Genomic DNA, 23574 nt, shown 5'->3' with positions numbered 1-23574 from the left:
ATGAATTTGTCTGTTCTTCTGCACACATGGATGTACACATATGTGTTGACAAGTGGCTTGGGTGAAGTAGGTTGGCCATAGGGGCTGAAGTGGCTTGGCTGCAGAAAGTTAAGAACTGTAGCTCTGTATAAAAAAAATTTTTAAATAGTCTAGCAGCTCTTGCATGTTGGCCAGATGTTTAACAAGGAAAATATTTCCTCACAGAGACTGATTGTTCCGCTATTAGTAGTTGCTTTACCATATTGATGTAATAGTTTTTTTTAATCCATCTCTAGAATTTGTCAGTGTCAAAACTGCAAAACACAGAGGTCTGAAACCTCAGTTATTGCTGATACACCGGTGTGACTTCTCAATATCATATTTTCTCCCTTTAAAATAGGATAAACTTATGTCCTCACTAAATCTAAGAGCTTCAGGTAATACTCTTCAGGGAAAATTATAAATGGCATGTAAGTCATATAACTGTACTCCATTATTACAAAGATCCAAAGAGAAGAGGGATATATTGTTAATATAACTAGTAACAGAGTAAGAACAAAGTTTTGAATAAGCAGCTGTTACATACAAATAATGTTTTGCACAGTAGGCAAAATAAAACAAACAGAAAACTGTAAAACTTTTGAAGATTGTTAGTCTTTATTCATTTAAAATATTTCTTAGTATTATTTGGAATATTGCTGGAACAATATTGGAATAGTATTTGAAACTATTGAAATAGTATTTGATGTTGCAAAATTTGATTAGGATTACAGTTTTATGTTTTCTTCTACTGGGACCATGTTACTGGCAAAAGCTTAAAGACAACTGAAAACAAAGATTTCTGTCTTACTTCAGATCTCCGAATTCTCAATACACTTGGGAACAGTAACTTTTTAAGAGTAATGGAAAGTTATTCAGTAACTCTTTCTTAATGGTTAGCAAAGACATCCGGAATCCATTCCAACTCTGCCACTGTCTTGCTGTAGGGTTCAGAGCCAGCCACTGGAGTCTCTTTGGTCTTCAACATTTTCTGATGTGGAAAAATATATAATGCTTGTTTTCTTTCACCTTATGAAAATTAATATGGTGACCTTCTTAATTCATTCCAGGCTATGCTTGGGCCTGGGAGTCACAGCTGAATCTGAGTACTGACTTTTCCACTTAACATTTTGTCCTTGGGAAAATCACTAATTTTAACATAATATGCCTTCAATAAATGATGCTGTTAGTTCACATTTGAATTTTTAAGAGGATAGTACTGATGTCAACCATGAAGAAGTTAATGATGTGAAAAGAGGTTAAAGAACACAACAAGAGCCCTCCTTTCTAAAAAAGTTAGTGTTAAAGATGGGACATTAGGAAGGTTTTCAAGTCATGAAAATTCTTCATTCACAAACAGTAATGGAGTTTTGGTAGGTGGTTTTTGGCTTTTAAAGATGTGGAGGGAGATGGGGTAGAAATCTTTGCATTGCTTAACATTTCTAAAGATCTGAAAAATTTAAGATCATGTTATGCATTTAAGAACAGAGACAAGTGTTCATAAAGTTAGCACACTTGAAACTTGATACATTTAGACATATCAAGCCCTACAAAAAAGTTTTTTAAATCCATGATTTTCTACTTTTGAAAGTATGTTTGGTAGAAAAACGTGTCCTCTATTTATCCTGAAATCTTCCAGGGTTGTTTTTGTTTTGCTTTTTCCTAAAGCCCTCATATGTTGTTATGGGAATCTCCTGTCTGTAGTTTACATTTGAACCCTGGAAAGCAATTTGGTTTTTTGTTTTTGTTTTTGAGACAGGGTATCACTCTGTCACCCAGGCTGGAGTGCAGCAGCAAGGTCATGGCTCAGTGCAGCCTCATCAGGATCGCCTAAGCTTGGGAGGTCAGCCTTCCAGGTAGATGAGACTACAGTTGTGCACCACCACACCCAGCTTTTTTTTTTCTTTTTTTGAGCTGGGGGAGGTAGAAACAGGGTTTCACCATGTTGTCCAGGCTGGTCTCGAACCCTTGAGCTCAAGCAATCCACCTACCTTGGCCTCCCAAAGCGCTGGGATTACAGCCACAAGCCACTGTGCCTGGCTGCAATTTATTTCTTAATAAAATAAACTAGTTGTAGTAATATGCATTGTTCCCTAATTTTTTTTAGAATAGAACAGTTCATCCTGCTTATCTCAAACTTCTAGCTCCAGTTAGGAAGACCAAGAAATTACTTAAGGAAGCTTAAGCTGATGTTAGCCAGATTGGAAGGAAAACCACGACCCATAAGTAAATGCATTCTAAACCCCATCCTGACTATCTTTGTCCACAGAGGTGGGGTTAATGCTTTATGGCAGGGGCCTTTTACCTACTTTATTTAATGAAAAACAGGAAGAAAAACTTCTGAAATAGGAGTGTGTTGGTGAATTTACACTGCAACCCACATAATTCGAAAAATGATTCCATACCTAACAGAGTACTTTTCCTGATTTACTCCTTTAGAAGGTTGAATTACAGCCAGGTTGTATGGAAATACAGGTTGAGTGTCTTACCTTAGGTATCCAAAAGCCTGTAATCTACTCAAAAGAAACATCAGTGAGTTGGAATTCAAATAATCCTTTTCTATTGTTATTTTTTGTTACACACAAGGCACATCTGAAAGCACAAGAGCTCAGTGTTCTAGTTGTGTTATAATAATGAGGTCACAAGTCCTGTACTACGATGAGGTAGGAGTGTGTGAAATACCATGGTGGTTAAAAGCATGGGCTTTGGGGTGGAGCCAAGATGGCCGAATACGAACAGCTCCAGTCTACAGCTGCCAGCGTGAGCGACGCAGAAGACAGGTGATTTCTGCATTTCCCACTGAGGTACCGGGTTCCTCTCACTGGGGAGTGTCAGAAAGTGGGTGCAGGACAGTGGGCGCAGCGCACCGAGCGTGAGCTGAAGCAGGGTGAGGCATCGCCTCACCCGGGAAGCGCAAGGGGTCAGGGAGTACCCTTTCCTAGTCAAAGAAAGGGGGTGACAGACGGCACCTGGAAAATCGGGTCACTCCCACCCTAATACTGCTCATTTCCAATGGTCTTAGCAAACGGCACACCAGGAGATTATATCCCACGCCTGACTCTGAGGGTCCTATGCCCACGGAGCCTCGCTCATTGCTAGCACAGCAGTCTGAGATCAAACTGCAAGGCAGCAGCGAGGCTAGGGGAGGGGCGCCCACCATTGCTGAGGTTTGATTAGGTAAACAAAGTGGCCATGAAGCTCGAACTGGGTGGAGCCCACCGCAGCTCAAGGAGGCCTGCCTGCCTCTGTAGACTCCACATCTGGGGGCAGGGCACAGCCAAACAAAAGGCAGCAGAAAGCTCTGCAAACTTAAATGTGCCTGTCTGACAGGCTTGAAGAGAGTAATGGTTCTCCCAGCACACAGCTGGACATCTGAGAATGGACAGACTGCCTCAAGTGGGTCCCTGACCCCCGAGTAGCCTAACTGGGAGTTATCCCCCAGTACGGGCAGACGGACACCTCACACGGCCAGGTACTCCTCTGAGACAAAACTTCCAGACTAATGATCAGGCAGCAACATCTGCTGTTCACCAATATCCGCTGTTCTGCAGCCTCCGCTGCTGATACCCAGGCAAACAGTCTGGAGTAGACCTCCAGCAAACTCCAACAGACCTGCAGCTGAGGGTCCTGACTGTTAGAAGGAAAACTAACAAACAGAAAGGACATCCACACAAAAACCCCATCTGTACGTCACCATCATCAAAGACCAAAGGTAGATAAAACCACAAAGATGGGGAAAAAAACAGAGCAGAAAAACTGGAAACTCTCAAAATCAGAGCACCTCTCCTCCTCTAGAGGAACGTGGCTCCTCACCAGTAACGGAACAAAGCTGGATGGAGAATGACTTTGACGAGTTGAGAGAAGAAGGCTTCAGACAATCAAACTACTCTGAGCTAAAGGAGGAAGTTTGAACCCATGGCAAAGAAGTTAAAAACCTTGAAAAAAATTAGATGAATGGCTAACTAGAATAATCAATGCAGAGAAATCCTTAAAGGACCTGATGGAGCTGAAAACCAAGGCATGAGAACTATGTGACGAATGCACAAGCCTCAGTAGCTGATTCAATCAACTGGAAGAAAGGGTATCAGTGATGGAAGATGACATGAATGAAATGAAGCGAGAAGTTTAGAGAAAAAAGAATAAAAAGAAATGAACAAAACCTCCAAGAAATATGGGACTATGTGAAAAGACCAAATCTACATCTGATTGGTGTACCTGAAAGTGATGGGGAGAATGGAACCAAGTTGGAAAACACTCTGCAGGATATTATCCAGGAGAACTTCCCCAGTATAGCAAGGCAGGCCAACATTCACATTCAGGAAATACAGAGAATGCCACAAAGATACTCCTCGAGAAGAGCAACTCGAAGACACATAATTGTCAGATTCACCAAAGTTGAAATGAAGGAAAAAATGTTAAGGGCACCCAGAGAGAAAGGTCGGGTTACCCACAAAGGGAAGCCCATCAGACAAACAGTGGATCTCTTGGCAGAAACTCTACAAGCCAGAAGTGAGTGGGGGCCAATATTCAACGTTCTGAAAGAAAAGAATTTTCAACCCAGAATTTCATATCCAGCCAAACTAAGCTTCATAAGTGAAGGAGAAATAAAATACTTTACAGACAAGCAAATGCTGAGGGATTTTGTCACCAACAGGCCGCCCCTAAAACAGCTCCTGAAGGAAGCACTAAACATGGAAAGGAACAACCGGTACCAGCCACTGCAAAAACATGCCAAATTGTGAAGACCATCGAGGCTAGGAAGAAACTGCATCAACTAATGAGCAAAATAACCAGCTAACATCATAATGACAGGATCAAATTCACACATAATAATATTAACCTTAAATGTAAATGAGCTAAATGCTCCAATTAAAAGACACAGACTGGCAAATTGGATAAAGACTCAAGACCCATCAGTGTGCTGTATTCAGGAAACCCATCTCATGTGCAGAGACACACATAGGCTCAAAATAAAGGGATGGAGGAAGATCTACCAAGCAAATAGAAAACAAAAAAAGGCAGGGGTTGCAATCCTAGTCTCTGATAAAACAGACTTTAAACCAGCAAAGATCAAAAGAGACAAAGAAGGCCATTACATAATGGTAAAGGGATCAATTCAACAAGAAGAGATAACTATCGTAAATATATATGCACCCAATACAGGAGCACCCAGATTCATAAAGCAAGTCCTTAGAGACCTACAAAGAGACTTAGACTCCCACACAATAATAATGGGAGACTTTAACACCCTACTGTCAGCATTAGACAGATCAACGAGACAGAAAGTTAACAAGGATATCCAGGAATTGAACTCAGCTCTGCACCAAGTGGACCTAAGAGACATCTACAGAACTCTCCACCCCAAATCAACAGAATATACATTGTTCTCAGCACCACACCGCACTTATTCCAAAATTGACCACTTAGTTGGAAGTAAAGCACTCCTCAGGAAATGTAAAAGAACAGAAATTATAACAAACTGTCTCTCAGACCACAGTGCAATCAAACTAGAACTCAGGATTAAGAAACTCACTCAAAACCACTCAACTACATGGAAACTGAACAACCTGCTCCTGAATGACTACTGGGTACATAACGAAATGAAGGCAGAAATAAAGATGTTCTTTGAAACCAATGAAAACAAAGACACAACATACCAGAATCTCTGGTATGTCAAAGATACCAGAATCTCTGATATGCTCTGGTATGTCAAAGCAGTGTGTAGAGGGAAATTTATAGCACTAAATGCCCACAAGAGAAAGCAGGAAAGATCTAAAATTGACACCCTAACATCACAGTTAAAAGAACTAGAGAAGCAAGAGCAAACACATTCAAAAGCTAGCAGAAGGCAAGAAATAACTAAGATCAGAGCAGAACTGAAGGAAATAGAGACACAAAAAACCCTTCAAAAAATCAATGAATGCAGGAGCTGGTTTTTTGAAAAGATCAACAAAATTGATAGACCACTAGCAAGACTAATTAAGAAGAAAAGAGAGAAGAATCAAATAGACGCAATAAAAAATGACAAGGGATATCATCACCGATCCCACAAGCTACCATGAGAGAATACTATAAACACCTCTACGGAAATAAACTAGAAAATCTAGAAGAAATGGATAAATTCCTGGACACATACACCCTCCCAAGACTAAACCAGGAAGAAGTTGAATCTCTGAATAGACCAATAACAGGCTCTGAAATTGAGGCAATAATTAATAGCTTACCAACCAAAAAAAGTCCAGGACCAGATGGATTCACAGCCGAATTCTACCAGAGGTACAAGGAGGAGCTGGTACCATTCCTTCTGAAACTATTCCAATCAATAGAAAAAGAGGGAATCCTTCCTAACTCATTTTATGAGGCCAGCATCATCCTGATACCAAAGCCTGGCAGAGACACACAAAAAAAGAGAATTTTAGACCAATATTCCTGATGAACATCGATGCAAAAATCCTCAATAAAATACTGGCAAACCGAATCCAGCAGCACATCAAGAAGCTTACCCACCATGATCAAGTGGGCTTCATCCCTGGGATGCAAGGCTGGTTCAACATATGCAAATCAATAAACATAATCCAGCATATAAACAGAACCAACGACAAAAACCATATGATTATCTCAATAGATGCAGAAAAGGCCTTGACAAAATTCAACAATGCTTCATGCTAAAAACTCTCAATAAATTAGGTATTGATGGGACGTATCTCAAAATAATAAGAGCTATCTACGACAAACCCACAGCCAATATCATACTGAACAGGCAAAAACTGGAAGCATTCCCCTTGAAAACTGGCACAAGACAGGGATGCCCTCTCTCACCACTCCTCTTCAACATAGTGTTGGAAGTTCTGGCCAGGGCAATCAGGCAGGAGAAGGAAATAAAGGGTATTCAATTAGGAATAGAGGAAGTCAAATTGTCCCTGTTTGCAGATGACATGATTGTATATCTAGAAAACCCCATCGTCTCAGCCCAAAATCTCCTTAAGCTGATAGGCAACTTCAGCAAAGTCTCAGGATACAAAATCAATGTGCAAAAATCACAAGCATTCTTATACACCAATAACAGAGAGTGAAATCATGAGTGAACTCCCATTTACAATTGCTTCAAAGAGAATAAAATACCTAGGAATTCAACTTACAAGGGACGTGAAGGACCTTTTCAAGGAGAACTACAAACCACTGCTCAATGAAATAAAAGAGGATACAAACAAATGGAAGAACATTCCATGCTCATGGGTAGGAAGAATCAATATCATGAAAATGGCCATACTGCCCAAGGTAATTTATAGATTCAATGCCATCCCCATCAAGCTACCAATTACTTTCTTCACAGAATTGGAAAAAACTACTTTAAAGTTCATATGGAACCAAAAAAGAGCCCGCAGTGCCAAGTCAATCCTAAGCCAAAAGAACAAAGCTGGAGGCATCACGCTACCTGACTTCAAACTACACTACAAGGCTACAGTAACCAAAACAGCATGGTACTGGTACCAAAACAGAGATATAGACCAATGGAACAGAACAGAGCCCTCAGAAATAATGCCGCATATCTACAACCATCTGATCTTTGACAAACCTGACAAAAACAAGCAATGGGGAAAGGATTCCCTATTTAATAAATGGTGCTGGGAAAACTGGCTAGCCATATGTAGAAACCTGAAACTGGATCCCTTCTTTACACCTTATACAAAAATTAATTCAAGATGGATTAAAGACTTAAATGTTAGACCTAAAACCATAAAATCCCTAGAAGAAGACCTAGGCAATACCATTCAGGACATAGGCATGGGCAAGGACTTCATGTCTAAAACACCAAAAGCAATGGCAACAAAAGCCAAAATTGACAAATGGGATCTAATTAAACTAAAGAGCTTCTGCACAGCAAAAGAAACGACCATCAGAGTGAACAGGCAACCTACTGAATGGGAGAAATTTTTTTTGCAATCTACTCATCTGACAAAGGGCTCATATCCAGAATCTACAATGAACTCAAACAAATTTACAAGAAAAAAACAAACAGCCCCATCAAAAAGTGGACAAAGGATATGCACAGACACTTCTCAAAAGAAGACATTTATGCAGCCAAAAAACACATGAAAAAATGCTCATCATCAGTGGCCATCAGAGAAATGCAAATCAAAACCACAATGAGATACCATCTCACACCAGTTAGAATGGCAATCATTAAAAAGTCAGGAAACAACAGGTGCTGGAGAGGATGTGGAGAAATAGGAACACTTTTACACTGTTGGGTGGACTGTAAGCTAATTCAAACATTGTGGAAGTCAGTGTAGCGATTCCTCTGGGATCTTGAACTAGAAATACCATTTGACCCAGCAATCCCATTACTGGGCATATACCCAAAGGATTATAAATCATGCTGCTATAAAGACATGCACACGTATGTTTATCGTGGCACTATTCACAATAGCAAAGACTTGGAACCAACCCAAATGTCCAACAATGATAGACTGGATTAAGAAAATGTGGCATATATACACCATGGGATACTATGCAGCCATAAAAAAGGATGAGTTCATGTCCTTCGTAGGGACATGGATGAAGCTGGAAACCATCATTCTCAGCAAACTATCGCAAGGACAAAAAACCAAACACCGCATGTTCTCACTCATAGGTGGGAATTAAACAATGAGAACACATGAACACAGGAAGGGGAACATCACACACCGGGGCCTGTTGTGGGGTCAGGGCAGTGGGGAGGGATAGCATTAGGAGATATACCTAATGTTAAATGACAAGTTAATGGGTGCAGCACACCAACATGGCACATGTATACATATGTAACTAACCTGCACGTTGTGCACATGTACCCTAAAACTTAAAGTATAATAATAATAATAAAAAAGCATGGGCTTTGTAATTATTGAGCTGAGTCTAGGTTCCAGCACGAGCACTAGTGGGAACTTGAGCAAGTTCTTATCTATAAAATCGGGGAGATAATAATACCTCATAAAGTTAATATGGGGATTAAAACATAATGTAATTAGGGGTCTGGCTCATATTAAATGCTCAATGGCAAATCCTATCTATAAGCTACATGTGTAGTAAATTACTCACTTTCTGATGTTGGATGAGCTGTGTAGGACTATTGGCAAAAGAAGAACTAGTAGTTAATAATGTGCTAATAACCCATATTCTTGACAGAAGTTACTGTGAATGCCTTGAGAGTAAGGAAACTTTGGGCACCTGGGAATAAGGAAAAGGTTTAAATAAATACTGTATGCTGAGGAGTAAAAACAGTGTCTCAGGAGCAATGCTACCCTGTCAGTCAAATTTATAATAGACTCTGGTACTTTTGATTTCTTTATATTACTAAGCTCTCCATTATATTTATTACAGGTTCTATTATTGTCAAGGTCCCATCTTCACTTCAAGCTCATTTACAGTTATCAGGGAAAGAGGTTGATGTGAACTCAGAAGTCCATGTTCAGGAAATGGCTGAAGCTCGTAAAGATGATGTTGTAACAGTGACTGGTAAGGAGGCTGCATTTTGCTCTGTCAGATGAATAGCCATTCTCCATACATAAGTAGAAATGTGGTACACTTAACGGAAATTTTAGCTTTTTTATATTTTTCCATTATTACGTCCTCATGTTTGACATCTTTTTTTCTTCTAGTTGCTTATCATTAATATGATGCAGCCATTTTGTTTAAAAAGACCTCATTAAATCATTTAGGAACACTCATTAGTCCTGTCATTGGGTAAAATTGATTTTTAAATTTTCTAGAAGAGCTGTTTTCTAATTCTCGAACTTAAAAATAAACTGAATACATATATTATAATGCAAAATTTAAAACTAACTTCGTGTGACTGGAGTAAATCGGAATTTTGTTTCGTATGTACATTTTAAACTTGCTCTTTCAGAACAACAAATTCTCAGTCCCACAAATGTGAATCGTTTTTGTACATTTTTCATTATATCTGGCTACATTGGTGGCTGATACTATTTTTTTAAGGTTTGTTATTGGTTGGTTTTTTTGTTGTTTGAGACAGAGTCTTACTCTATTGCCCATACTGGAGTGCAGTGGCATGACCTTGGCTCACTGCAACCTCCGCCTCCCGGGTTCAAACGATTCTGTTGCCTCACCCTCCTGAGTAGCTGGGACTACAGGCATGCACCACCATGCCCGGCTAATTTTTTTTGTATTTTTAATAGAGACAGGGTTTTACCATGTTGGCCAGGCTGCTCTCAAATTCTTCAGGTGATCAGCCCACCTCAGCCTCCCAAAGTGCTGGGATTATAGGCATGAGCCACTGCGCCTGGCCAAGGTTTGTTGTTTTAATGAATAAAAAAATTAATGCTGGTGAAGTTTTCCTTTAAGTTTTACCAGAATGGCATCAAGGAGGACATTGCAATTAGACCGTGTATAGGGATGAATGCTACAAGCTAAACCCATGAGATGCCAACTAGAAAAAGGAAGAATTGGGGAGTAGGGGAGGGTGGTCTTCATAAGATCAAATTTCAGTTTTAGGTATTCATTTTACATGTCATGAAAATTAAGAAAGTTGTCTGTTAAAATTCATAGAATATTAACAAAAAACATAACAGGAATAAAAATAATACCTATACACTCCCAGATATAACTGCATGCCACCTAATGGGCAGACTCATAGTTAAGTGGCAAAAATTTGATGAAAATCTAAGTACAGTCATGCATCACTTAATGACAGAGATACATTCTGAGAAATGTGTTATTAGGCAATTTTGTTGTCATGTGAACATTATAGAGTGAACTTATACAAACCTAGATGGTACAGCCTACTATACACTGAGGCTGTGTAGTAGCCTATTATTCCTAGGCTACACCCTGTACAGCAGGCTACTGTACTGAAAACTGTAGGGAATTGTAACACAATGGTATTTGTATATCTATATATAGAAAAAGTACAGTAAAAATATGGTATAAAAGATAAAACATGGTACGCCTGTATAGGGCACTTACCATAAGTGGAGCTTGTAGGACTGGAAGTTGCTCTGAGTGAGTCAGTATGATGAGTGGTGAGTGTATGTGAAGGCCTAGGACATTACTACTATAGACTTTATAAACACTGTACAGTTAGGCTACACTAAATTTATTTTTAAGTTTCTTCAATAATAAATTAGCCTTAGTTTACTATAACTTTTTTACTTTATTTATTCTAGAGATAGCTGCTTTCTCTGTTGCATAGACCGGAGTGCAATTATAGCTCACTATAAACTCAAACTCTGGGCTCAAGTGATCCTTCTGCCTCAGCCTCCCTAGTAGCTAGGTTACAGGTGTGTACTACCATGCCCAGCTAATTTTTAAAAAGTTTTTAGCAGAGACAAGGCCTTGCTATGTTTCCCAGGCTTGTCTTCAGCTCCTGGCCTTAAGTGATCCTCCCGCCTCAACTTCCCAAAGAATATTTTTACTTTATAAACTTATATTTAAAAAAAATTTTTGAGGCTGGGCACGGTGGCTTACGCCTGTAATCCCAGCACTTTGGGAGGCCGAGGTGGGCAGATCGTTTGAGGTCAGGAGTTCGAGACCAGCGTGACCAACATGGTGAAACCCCCATTTCTACTAAAATACAAAAATTAGCCGGGCGTGGTGGCGGGCGCCTGTAATCTCAGCTACTCAGGAGGCTGAGGAAAAAGAATCCCTTGAACTCAGGAGGCAGAGGGTGCAATGAGCCAAGATCGCGCCACTGCCCTCCAGTCTGAGCAAGAGCGAGACTCCCTCTCAGAAAAAAATAAAATAAAATAAAAAACTTTTTGACTCTTTTGTAATAATACTTAGCTTGAAACACAAACACACTTTACAGCTGTAGAGATATACTTGTCTATCTTTATTCTGTAAGCTTTTTTCTGTTTTTAAAATTGTTAATTTTTTTAAATTTTACTTTTTAAACTTTGTTAAAAACGAAGACACAAACACACACATTAGTCTAGGCTTTTACTGGGTAAAGAATGTCAGTATCACTTTCACCTCCACATCTTGTCCCACTGAAAGGCCTTCAGGGGCAATAACACACGTGGAGCTGTCATCTCCTGTGATGATAATGCCTTCTTCTGGAATACTTCCTGAAGGACTTGCCTGAGGCTGTTGTATCGTAACTTTTTTTTTTTTTAATAAGCAGAAGATATACACTCTAACGATAAAAAGTATAGTAAATACATAAATCAGTAACACGGTCATTTATTCTCATTATCAAGTATTATGAACTACACATAACATATGTGCTATACTTTTTTATGACAGTGGAGTGGGTTTGTTTACACCAGCATCACCACAAATGCAGGTAGTGCGTTGCATTTAAACAACCATTAGGATGGCTACGAAGTCACTAGGTGATAGGAGTTTTTTACCTCTATTATAATCTTATGGGACAACCATCATTTCTGTAGTTCATCATTGACTGAAACATAATTATGCAGTGCGTGACTGGATATCAAATATAGTGAGAATCAACTTGTGATCTAATGCTTGAATTTGATAAGGAGCCAAGAGAGTTACCTATTTTTGGTCCCAATAATCTAAAACAATAATACAAGTTTGTTTAACTGTGCTCTGAATCATAGCATAACCAAAATTATTTGCATACGTAAGCATGTTTGAATTATAAGCTAAAGCTATTTTGTCATATTTTTATTCATTTATTCATGGAATCATATGCCTTTCTAAAATTTAGATTGTTTTAAAACTATTCTCACGACTTCAGTCATTATTTCTATGTACATAACTTCCAAGTCAATACATGCAGACCTGATCTCTATTGTTCTTGTGCATTTCTATTCCACTAAACCAGTGCCACCTAAAACTTAATGTTTAAAAACAAAATTATCTTCCCCTAGCCTACCTCTTCCTTCTCCTGTCTTTTCTATTTTTCTTTATTTGCTCAGTTACTCAACAAATGTTTGAGTCAACACTGCCGGAAACTAGGAGTGCAAGGGTAATATAAAGCATGGTCTCATTGCCTTCTGAGAGCTTACATTCTAGTGAGAAAAGGCAAACCAGAGAATACGGTACAGTGGGATCAATGTTATAAACGTATGTACATTGTACTGTGAGAACACAAGGGTGAGGAAGTGAGAGAAGTCAAATATGGCCAAACTATAGAGAGTAAAGGGGAAAGTAGCATAAAAGTAGGCTGGAGAGTTTGGGAGAGGTCAGATCATATGGGACAGTTTGGATTTTATATTAAGAGCATTGGGAAGCCCTTGGAAGGTTTTAACTTGGGGTTCACATAATCAGATTTTTGTGTTAGAAAGATCACTCTGAATGTTGAGTGGGGATAGATGAGAAAGAACAATGGTGGATGAAGGAGAAAAAAACAACTTTTGCTTTTTAGGAGGTTACTGCAGTAATTCAGCAGAAGGAGTACAGGGGCCTGGACTCCATAGTGAGCTATCTTAAACTCAGCAAATAAATAGGCCTTCAGTAACTTTTGCTTGAATATAAAGACGAATGAATGCTATGAGGAAGATGCATGCTTACCTCATTGGTTATTATGAAGCGCCTTAGCCTATTGAGTTCTTTTTGTGTGTTACTTGTTATTATGGCTTATACTCCGGCCCCACCTCCTGAAGCAGGAAGGGACAAATCGCAGAATGATGAGTTTATTTCCTGTTCACAGTGGAAGAATCTAGGTACTGATCAAGCATCATTTTGCAGAGTAGCACAGACTACCCTATGAGGTTGGTCCCCAGATGGATCTCTATGTTGTCTCTGATAGCAAATTAAATCCATTAAAGTAATAATGGACCTCAGGTGAAGAGAGCAGCAGTCTCTGGAGGGAGCTGTGAGTATGAACAGGTGATTGGCTTTAAGAGAAACTTCCATATTTCATTTTGGTTTTAAAACTGTTTGGTACCCAGTCAGCCACAGGCCTTATGTATCAACTGGATGAAATAATTTAAGAGGCCTAGAAAATCAGGGCAGATTGCTTTTTTCTATGGAGATTTCCAATCTGAAACCAAATTTTGGAAATAATAAGCAGCTTTATATGTGAGCTATTATTATAGGCAGCTGAGCTCAGCTCATCTTGGCCTTCCTCATAGAGCCCATGAGGGATAAAAATAGAAATACTCTTATTGCTAAGAGCCTGGATTGTATCTGCAGCATGACTTCTGGATAATCTCTGCAAGAAGCCATGCCAGTAAAATTATTCCCTTAGGCTCCAGCTTCCCACAGGGTTTTGATGTGTCAGCTCTATAATTTTATTTGATTTCCTGCTCCATGGTTTCCTTTGCTATTGCTGTCACTGATAAATAAACTCAGGTGTATAATTCCTACCATGATTTACACGTATTATATGCTATTCTGAGGTCAAAAGGAAACCTGAGACTCTCAGGCTGAAACATTTACCTACTAAAAAGCTATGCACAAGTGTGTATTGGGGCTGCATTCTATAATCTTCATGAGAGTCTTGATTCTAAGTTTTGTCCTCTACCCATGTGTGGCAAATTTAACATGTTGTGAGTGGCTTAGGTAAGATGCTTCTAATAAGTTGGCTTCTCTATTAGGTTTTAGACTTGGTTCATCAACTTAGGTATGAAACTTGACTGTGGTAAACATCAAGTCTCCAAGCCCAGGTATGCATGTTGTACAAAGTCCTTTGGTCTTTACAACTCCACAATTTAGATGTTTAAATGTTCAAAGAATATTAGAGGTAAAGTGCATTGCCAGTGAACGGATTGGTGTTTGTCATTGTCTGGATAGTAGGGAAGCTAGCACTACTGGGTTTACCTCATTTTAGTAAAACTGGAAATATAAAGCATATACAACATAAATTCATTTGGGATAAAAATAAACCACCAAGTCAGAAAAGAGTTCTTAGCTTGTCTAAAGGACAGAGGGTAATAACATACAATGGAATTGTTATTTATAGTGGAATACTTGTTCATGGGTTGGAAAAGAGGTTGAAATGGGACTAAGCTCATAAGATGCCACTTTAAAAATCTAGAGACACTGTTTTCTCTCCAAATCGGGAAAAATCCCGTCTTTTGATATGACTAACTCTTGGAAATAGCTCTGATTTTAGAACCCACTAAAGTTTTTGGTTTTTCAAAGCTTATAGCACACGAATTTCTCAGCAATGTATATATATTTCAGGACCAGATGAAAGAAATTCAATAACAGAATGAAGAATGCTCTAAGGCTTATAGCTATCTGCTTAAAAGTACTTTGACAGGGAGTTAATGTAGGAACTGTTTTCGCGTCATAGTGCTTTTATGGTTTTTTTTTTTTTTTTTTTTTTTGAGACGGAGTCTGTCTCTATCACCCAGGCTGGAGTGCAGTGGCGCCATCTCGGCTCACTGCAACCTCTGCCTCCCGGGTTCCAGGGGTTCTTCTGCCTCAGCCTCCTGAGTAGCTGGGACTACAGGCGCCCGCCACCACGCCCGGCTAATTTTTGTATTTTTAGTAGAGACAGGGTTTCACCATATTGGCCAGGCTGGTCTCACCTCCTGACCTCGTGATTCGCCCACCTTGGCCTCCCAAAGTGCTGGGATTTCAGGCGTGAGCCACTGCACCCAGCCGCTTTTATGGTGTTTTTATTTCCCCACCTTTTTGTTAAAGAATAAGATCTTGAGAGTATCATGGGTAATCAGATGTCAATGTTGTTAATGTTTGCCCCAAAAAAGAAGATCAGGTTTTCTTTCCATTCATCTGCAAACTTTATCTGTAAACACCATATAGTAAATATGTTAGACTTAGCAGATTACATATGGACTCTGTTGCATATATTTTTTTGTTTTTAAATAACCCTTTAAAAATGTAAAAGCCCGGCCGGGCACGGTCGCTCACGCCTGTAATCCCAGCACTTTGGGGGGCCGAGGTGGGTGGATCACCTAAGGTCAGGAGTTAGAGACCAGCCTGGCCAACATGGCGAAACCCTGTCTCTACTAAACATACAAAAATTAGCTGGGTGTGGTGGCGGGTGCCTGAAATCCCAGCTACTCGGGAGGCTAAGGCAGAGAGAATTGCTTGAACCCAGGAGGCAGAGATTGCAGTGAGCCGAGATCGTGCCACTGGACTCCAGCCTGGGTGACAGAGACTCCATCTCAAAAAAAAAAAAAAAAGTAAAAGCCCTTCTTAGCTTTCAGGGCATACAAAAACAGGCCCCTGGCCAGATTTGGCCCATGAGCTATAGTTTGCTGATCCCTAGACTAGAGTTCAAAGTGCAGGCCCCAATCTCAGAGCATTATGAGTTCTGTTTGTGATGCCTGTGGGGTTTTGTTTTATTATTGTCTTTGTATTTATTTTGGTCATTCAAGAAATATTAAACCATAGCCAAATCCTTATCCTAAGTGAACTATCCCCAGTAGTGAAGAAAACATGATTCGTGCACACAAAAGTTTAATCTTGTAACTTTTAAGAAACAGTGCAACCATAGAAGATATATGATGGCAAATAAATACACAAAAAGATATTTACCATCACTAGCCATTAGGGAAATGCACATTAAAACCAGAATAAAATACTACATACTTACTAGAATGGCAAAAATTAAAAATACTGATTATTCAAATGCTGGCAAGTGTGCAGAGAAACTGGATCTCTTCTACATTACTCGTGGGAATGTAAAATGATACAGCTACTCTATAACTCAGTCTGGCAGTTTCTTAAAAAAATAGAAAAAAAAAGAAACTACCATTAATCACCTAGCATTTATATTCCTGGGCATTTATCCTGGGGAAATGTAACTTATGTTCACACAAAAACCTGTACACAAATGTTCACAGCTTTATTTGTAATAGCCAAAAAACTGGAAATGACTTAAATATCCTTCCATGACTGAATGTTCATATGACTCATGGTATGTCCACATAAGGTAATTCACCGACAAAGGGAACAATCTGTTGATGTAAACAACTTGAAGGGAATTTAAGGGCATTAATCTGAGTGAAAAAAGCCAATCTCAAAATGGTTCATACTCTATGATTCCATTTATATAACATTCTTGAAATGACAAAATTAAAGATGTAGAGAATAGACAAGTGGTTGCCATAGGTTAGGGAAGGAGAAGGAGAGTATGACTTTAAAGGGACATGACAAGGGACTTCCTTTGTAGTGACAGAACAGTTCCATATCTTGATTAAAATGATGGTTATATATGAATCTATATATGTGATATATAAAATGTCATGAGTATATACAAAGACATACCCGAAAAATGAATGCATGTAAAAACTGGTGAAATCTGAGTAAGGTCTATAGTCCAGTTAATTTGCCAGCTAATTTCCTGGTTTTGATAGTGCAGTATAGTTATAGAAGCTGTCACCATTAGGGGAACTGAGTGATGGGTATACAGAACCTCTCTCTACTGTTTTTGTAACTTGTCAGTATGAAATTATTTCAAAATAAGTTAAAAAAGAGGGTGAAAAGAAGGCAGGGAGAGGGAGAAAGAAAAATAATGAAGTCTTCTGGGCAGGATGGAGTTAAAGGGTCTGACTTACCTTCCCACCTGAAACAATGACAAAAAAATTTAAAAATTAAGCAGATACAGGAAACAAACAAGATGAGTCTTGCTTACTGCCTTGAGAGAGTCTCCAGGCTCCAGTACGGGAAAAGGGAACTGCTCTGGAGTCTAGAACACTCCCTGAGTTAGGGAGATCAAGATGAGAGTCAATAAAGATCAAGACAGGGTTCACAGGACAAAGTACCAGACGGAATAGAACCTGGTGCTCACACAGGTCCAGGAATAATGCCTGTTCTTCCCACCAGACTGGAAAGAAAATCATAACTCATGGGGCATTGGGTAGAGTATTTAGTAGTGGGAAACAATCAGTCTTAGGCTGAGCACCACTCTATAATTGCCTAACAAATTATAAAAGCAAGAGATGAAAGGCTTAAACTATTTCCAAGTAACTTAACTGCATCCTTGAGCAAAGCTCAAGATTTACAGGAATACAAAAATATCCAGCACCCAACAAAGTAAAATTCACAATGTTGTAACCCACCCAACAGGTTCACCTTGCCCACTGCCTAGAAAGAGCCAACTTATCAAGACGGGAATTGCAGTAGAGAAAGAGAAATTCACGCAGAGCTGGCTATGCAGGAGACCAGTTTTATTATTACTTAAATCAGTCTCCCTGAGAATCTGACGATCTGAGTTTTTAAGGATAATTTGATAGGGGGCCAGTGAGTTAGGAGTTTTGATTGGTCAGTCTGAGATGAAATCATAGGGAGTCAGAGCTGTCCTTTTGTGTTGAGTCAGTTCCTGACTGGGGGCCACAAGACCAGATGAGCCAGCTTATCAATCTGGGTTATGCCAGCCGATCGACTGAGTTTAGGGTCTGCAAAATATCTCAAGCACTGATCTTAGGTTTTACAATAGTGATGTTATCCGCAGGAGCAATTTGGGGAGGTTTAGCAATTTGGGCAGCTTCCAGCTGCATGACTCCTAAACCACAATTTCTAATCTTTTGGCTAATTTGTTGTCCTGAAAAGGGAGTCTAGTCCCCAGGCAGGAATGGAGTTTGTTTGGGAAATGGCTGTTATTGTCTTGGTTTCAAAGCTAAACTATAAACTAAATTCCTCCCAAAAGTTAGTTCAGCCTGTACCTAGAAATGAACAAGGACAGCTTGGTGATTAGAAGCAAGATGGAGCTGGTTATATCAGATCTCTTTCACTGTAATAATTTTCTCAGTTATGATTTTTGCAGAGGTGGTTTCACTGTCTAGCATTGAATCAAAGATTATCAGACATGCAAAGGGCAAAAAAACCCATGAGTTATAATGAAGAGAATAATTAAAACTAACCCAAAACTGACATAGATGACCGAATTAGCAGAGAAGGAAAATAAAAGTTATTATAACTGTATTGCACTTGTTCAAACACTTAAGACATGGAAGATATAAAAAGAAGACCAAAATTGAATTTCTATAAATGAAAACTACAGTGTCTGAGATGAAAAATACAATGGATGAGATTAGACATTGCAGAAGAAAAGATTTGAGGAAGAAACTATTACGATTATTTTTTGGGAAGAACTGATTAATTGTATACTTCCTCAGTATACTCTTGCCTAGAGTACTGTTGACTTTATTATTATTGCAAGTATTTGAGAGAAAATTTAGTGGATAGGCATCATTGAAACTAGCTCAAAAATATTTTTTTATCTGGAAGATTTCTTGTCAAGGTATCTTGGGTTACACTTTTGTTGAGAGAAGATTGTAAAAAGTTAAAGAACATTGAGGCTGGGCATGGTGGCTCACGCCTGTAATCCCAGCACTTTGGGAGGCCGAGGCGGGCAGATCATGAGGTCAGGAGATAGAGACCATACTGGCTAACATGGTGAAACCCCATTTCTACTAAAAATACAAAAAAATTAGCTGGGTGTGGTGGCACGCGGCTGTAGTCCCAGCTACTGGGGAGGCTGAGGCAGGAGGCTGAGGGAGGAGAATCATTTGAACTTGGGAGGCGGAGGTTGCAGTAAGCCGAGATCGCACCACTGCACTCCAGCCTGAGTGACACAGTGAGACTCCATCTCAAAAAACAAACAAAAAAGAACGTTGACAAAATTAAAATATTTTGTTATGGAATTGTGTCTGGTGTTAAAGGTATTGTTTGTGAAATGTATGTGTTAAAAATAATAAAATTTCAGAGTAATTACTTTCATGTTGTTTCATAGTGTATGATTTATTTTCCTAGTGAGTTGGTAAGCTTTGTGAGAGCACTGGTGTGTCTTTTCACATCTTTTGAACCTCCCTAATATACTTAGCATGGCACTTCCTATAGTGGGTGGCCCAAAGTGTTTGTAGTATAAAAGAGAATCCTCCAACCCTGAGGCACTGAAGTTTAATCTGCTATTATTAATAATAAGGCAGCAGCAGAAGTATCCCTCTGAACCAAATGTACATAAACAAAGAATGTTACACAGTTAGAAGTGGGAGTGGGGAGGGAGGCAGGAAAAAGCTCACCTTACCAAGAAGCTTGTTAATCCTATTTTTAAACAAGACAATTCTGCAACTTACTTCCTGGAGCCCTGTCTTTGTTGTTGATATTTAGTGCAGAATAGATCAGGTATATTTTGGGTTAAATAAAAAGAACATAGAGATTCATATATTTGGGTACATTGGGGCAGGAGTTTTGAGAGCAAATTACAGAGTTAAACACATGTCCTAGGAAGCCTTTCCTCCCACTTAGTGGAAGCCACAGTGTATAGGGTTAGAGTAGTCATTTTCCCATTTCTTGGTCAAAGAAACAGTGTGTGATTTTAATTGGCAAAGAGAAGTAAATAAGGAGGAAGGCTTTTGAAACCCCAAATTCCAATATATGTTGAAAAACTTTTGTAGGAAGGAATTTATAAACTTTACAAATTATTAATAAAATAGAGTCTCCACAGATTCAGGTCAAAGTACAAAGAAGTTTCAGTAAATTACTTATTGGCAAGATAGAGGAAGCTATTTTCAAGCAGCCTAGATGGAATTTTATGAACTGTCCTCCCTTTTAAGTATTGTTTCTAAGCTGAAATTGCTTGTGTGTTCTTTTTCTTGAGCGCAGTAACACTGTGCTTGGCCTCTATTGCTGCAAAAGGAAATAGGTTGAAGGCTTTTCACTCCATAAGTAAGAAATATATTATTGGGGAGGTGATAAATAATATATTAAGGAAGAGATCTCAGATATGTAGAAAAGCCTTACTATTATTGATGCTTTATTATTGGTGCTAAATTGTATTAAAAAAGAAGAAAAAGTTGAAAAAACAAAAATTTCAGGATTTCCAGTTCTTTCCTCCACATTTATTTTATTTTATTTTTAAATTTTATTTATTTATTTTATTTTGAGACAGAGTTTCACTATTGTTGCCCAGGCTGGAGTGCAATGGCACAATCTCGGCTCACTGCAACCTCTGCCTCCCAGGTTCAAGCAATTCTCCTGCCTCAGCCTCCCAAGTAGCTGGGATTACAGGCACCTGCCACCACGCCCAGCTAATTTTTGTATTTTTGGCAGAGATGGGGTTTCACCATGTTGGCCAGGCTGGTCTCAAACTCCTGACATCAGGTGATCCGCCCGCCCTGACCTCCCAAAGTGCTGGGATTACAGACGTGAGCCACCGCATCTGGCCCAACATTTATTTTAATTACTAGAAAAAGAAACTCTGTATTACAGAAAAGCAACTGGGTGCAAGGTACCTCAAAATCATGACCTACCAAATGCAGCATAGGCACAGAAAAAGAACAGTTTAAATAAGCTGAACCCCTTATTGATGAAGAGTTAGAGTTAACACAGGGATTTACCAATTGAACTCAGAGATTTTAACCAGCTTATCAAAGCTAATTAAAATGGGGTTGTGATATTGAAAATATAGCAAGAGAAGAAGAGGGAAAAAGCTTACAGGAGGTCCTTGAATACTCAACTGTGTTCTGGGAAAAACACAATGAGCTCCAGGACATAGACAAGATTATGGCTCAGAGTGAAAGGGAGAGATAAGAATTCAGAGAATAATTTGCATCAGAAAAGCACCTGACAAAAAGATCAGATGGTACAAAGCATCTAGCACCTTTTCTTCAGCTGAGGGTATCATGGTACTATTATAACAGAGGGAAAAACTGTACTGAGGAAGAGGATCATTCTGTATTTTGTGTGCTTGGATTCAACAAGGAAAATATTTATGATGAAATGCAATAGTGTAATCACAACTCTCCTCAGTTCAGATTTTCTTATTGAACCAAACGGAGGTCCACTCGCCCAGCGTAATAAGACTACATATCTATACCATATCTAAACCAAGGCTTGTAGCAAGAGAAGGGAAAGCGTTTGTTTGTAGGGACCAAGCAAGGAGAATCAGGCAGATTATACTTAACACTTGAACTCTCAGATGGCTTATAGGTAAGGGTTTTTAAAGGTGGAGAGAGCCCGGTGGCCGGGAGTGGCAAGACTAGATTGCGGCTCTGACTCGGACGGACAGAGCAGCATGTAGAGGCTCGCGTCATGAATTTTAGCTCCAGAACAACCATAGGAATAAATCAGGAAACCTAAGAGGACCCACAGACCCTCTGAAGGAGGCAGATTGCTCCTACAGGACCCAAGAGACACCCGAAATACTATGCTGGTATCCATGGCTGAGAGACCCATAGATGGTTCACATCACAGGAATCTGTGCAGACAACCCCCGTAACAGCCCAGAGCCTGGTAGACTTGCTGGGTGGCTAGATCAGAAGAGAGATAACAATCACCACAGCTCGGCTCTCAGGAAGCCACATCCATAGAAAAAGGGGGATGGTATTACATCAAGAGAACACCCCATGGGACAAAATCTCAACAGCCTTCAGCCCTAGCCCTTCCCTCTGACACAGCCTACCCAAATGAGAAGGAACCAGAAAATTGTGTTGGTTTTCTGACAAAACAATGCTCTTTAACAACCCCGCAAAAATCACACTAACTCACCAGCAATGGATCCAAACCAAGAAGAAATCCCTGATTTACCTGAAAAAGAATTCAGGAGGTTAGTTATTAAGCTAACCAGGGAGGGACCAGAGAAAGATGAAGCCCAATACAACGAAATCCAAAAAATGGTACAAGAAGTGAAGGGAGAAATATTCAATGAAATAGATAGCATAAATAAAAACAATAAAAACTTCAGGAAACAGACACACTTATAGAAATGCAAAATGCTCTGGAAAGTCTCAGCAATAGAATTGAATAAGTAGAAGAGAGAAATTAAGAGCTTGAAGACAAGGTCTTTGAATTAACCCAATCCAACAAAGAAAAAAGAAGAAAATATGAACAAAGCCTCCAAGACATCTGGGATTATGTTAAATGACCAAATCTAAGAATAATTGGTGTTCCTGAGGAAGAAGAGAAATCTAAAAGCTTGGAAAACATATTTGGGAGAATAACTGAGGAAAACTTCCCTGGCCTTGCTAGAGACCTAGACATCCAAATACAAGAAGCACAAAGAACACCTGGGAAATTCATCGGAAAAAGATCTTCTCCTAGGCACATTGACATCAGGTTATCCAAAGTTGAGACAAAAGAAAGAATCTAAACTGTGAGACAAAAGCACCAGGTAACTGATAAAGGAAAACCTATCAGATTAACAGCAGATTTTCAGCAGAAACCCTAGAAGCTAGAAGGGATTGGGGCCCATCTTCAGCCTTCTCAAACGAAACAATTATCAGCCGAGAATTTTGTATCCAGTGAAACTAGGCATTGTGTATGAAAGATACAGTCTTTTTCAGACAAAAAATTGCTGAGAGAATTCACCACTACCAAGCCACCACTACAAGAACTGCTAAAAGGAGCTCTAAATCTTAAATCCTGGAAACACATCAAAACAGAACCTCTTTAAGACATAAATCTCACAGGACCTATAAAACAAAAATACGATTTAAAAAACAAAAACAAAAAACCAAAGTACACAGGCAACAAATAAAATGACAAATGGAATGCTACCTCATATCTCAATACTAACATCGAATGTAAATGGCCTAAATGCTCCACTTAAAAGGTAAGAACTGCAGAATGGATAAGAATTCACCAACCAACTATCTGCTGCTTGAAGAGACTCACCTAACACATAAGGACTCACATAAACTTAAGGTAAAGGGGTGGAAAAAGGCATTTCAT

The 23574-nt window shown here is 39.2% G+C and overlaps 1 protein-coding gene across 2 annotated transcripts in view; it reads left to right on the top strand.

Annotated features, from left to right (window-relative positions):
• The window catches only part of LOC117978304 (protein FAM185A), a 61917-nt gene that overhangs the window by 28953 nt on the left and 9390 nt on the right, over nt 1-23574 (top strand). Inside the window, exon 7 of one of the 2 annotated variants that reach the window (XM_055114589.2) lies at nt 9379-9513. In XM_055114589.2, the coding sequence (XP_054970564.1) occupies nt 9379-9513 (135 nt within the window). Of the gene's footprint in view, nt 1-9378; nt 22920-23574 lie in introns of those variants that run through there. The other variant, XM_055114590.1, reaches the window with a different exon arrangement.

The sequence above is a fragment of the Pan paniscus genome, chromosome 6 (genome assembly GCF_029289425.2).
Source record: "Pan paniscus chromosome 6, NHGRI_mPanPan1-v2.0_pri, whole genome shotgun sequence".
NCBI lineage: Eukaryota > Metazoa > Chordata > Mammalia > Primates > Hominidae > Pan > Pan paniscus.
The sequence above is the reverse complement of the archived record's forward strand: the minus strand, read 5'-3'. Positions and strand labels throughout refer to the sequence as shown.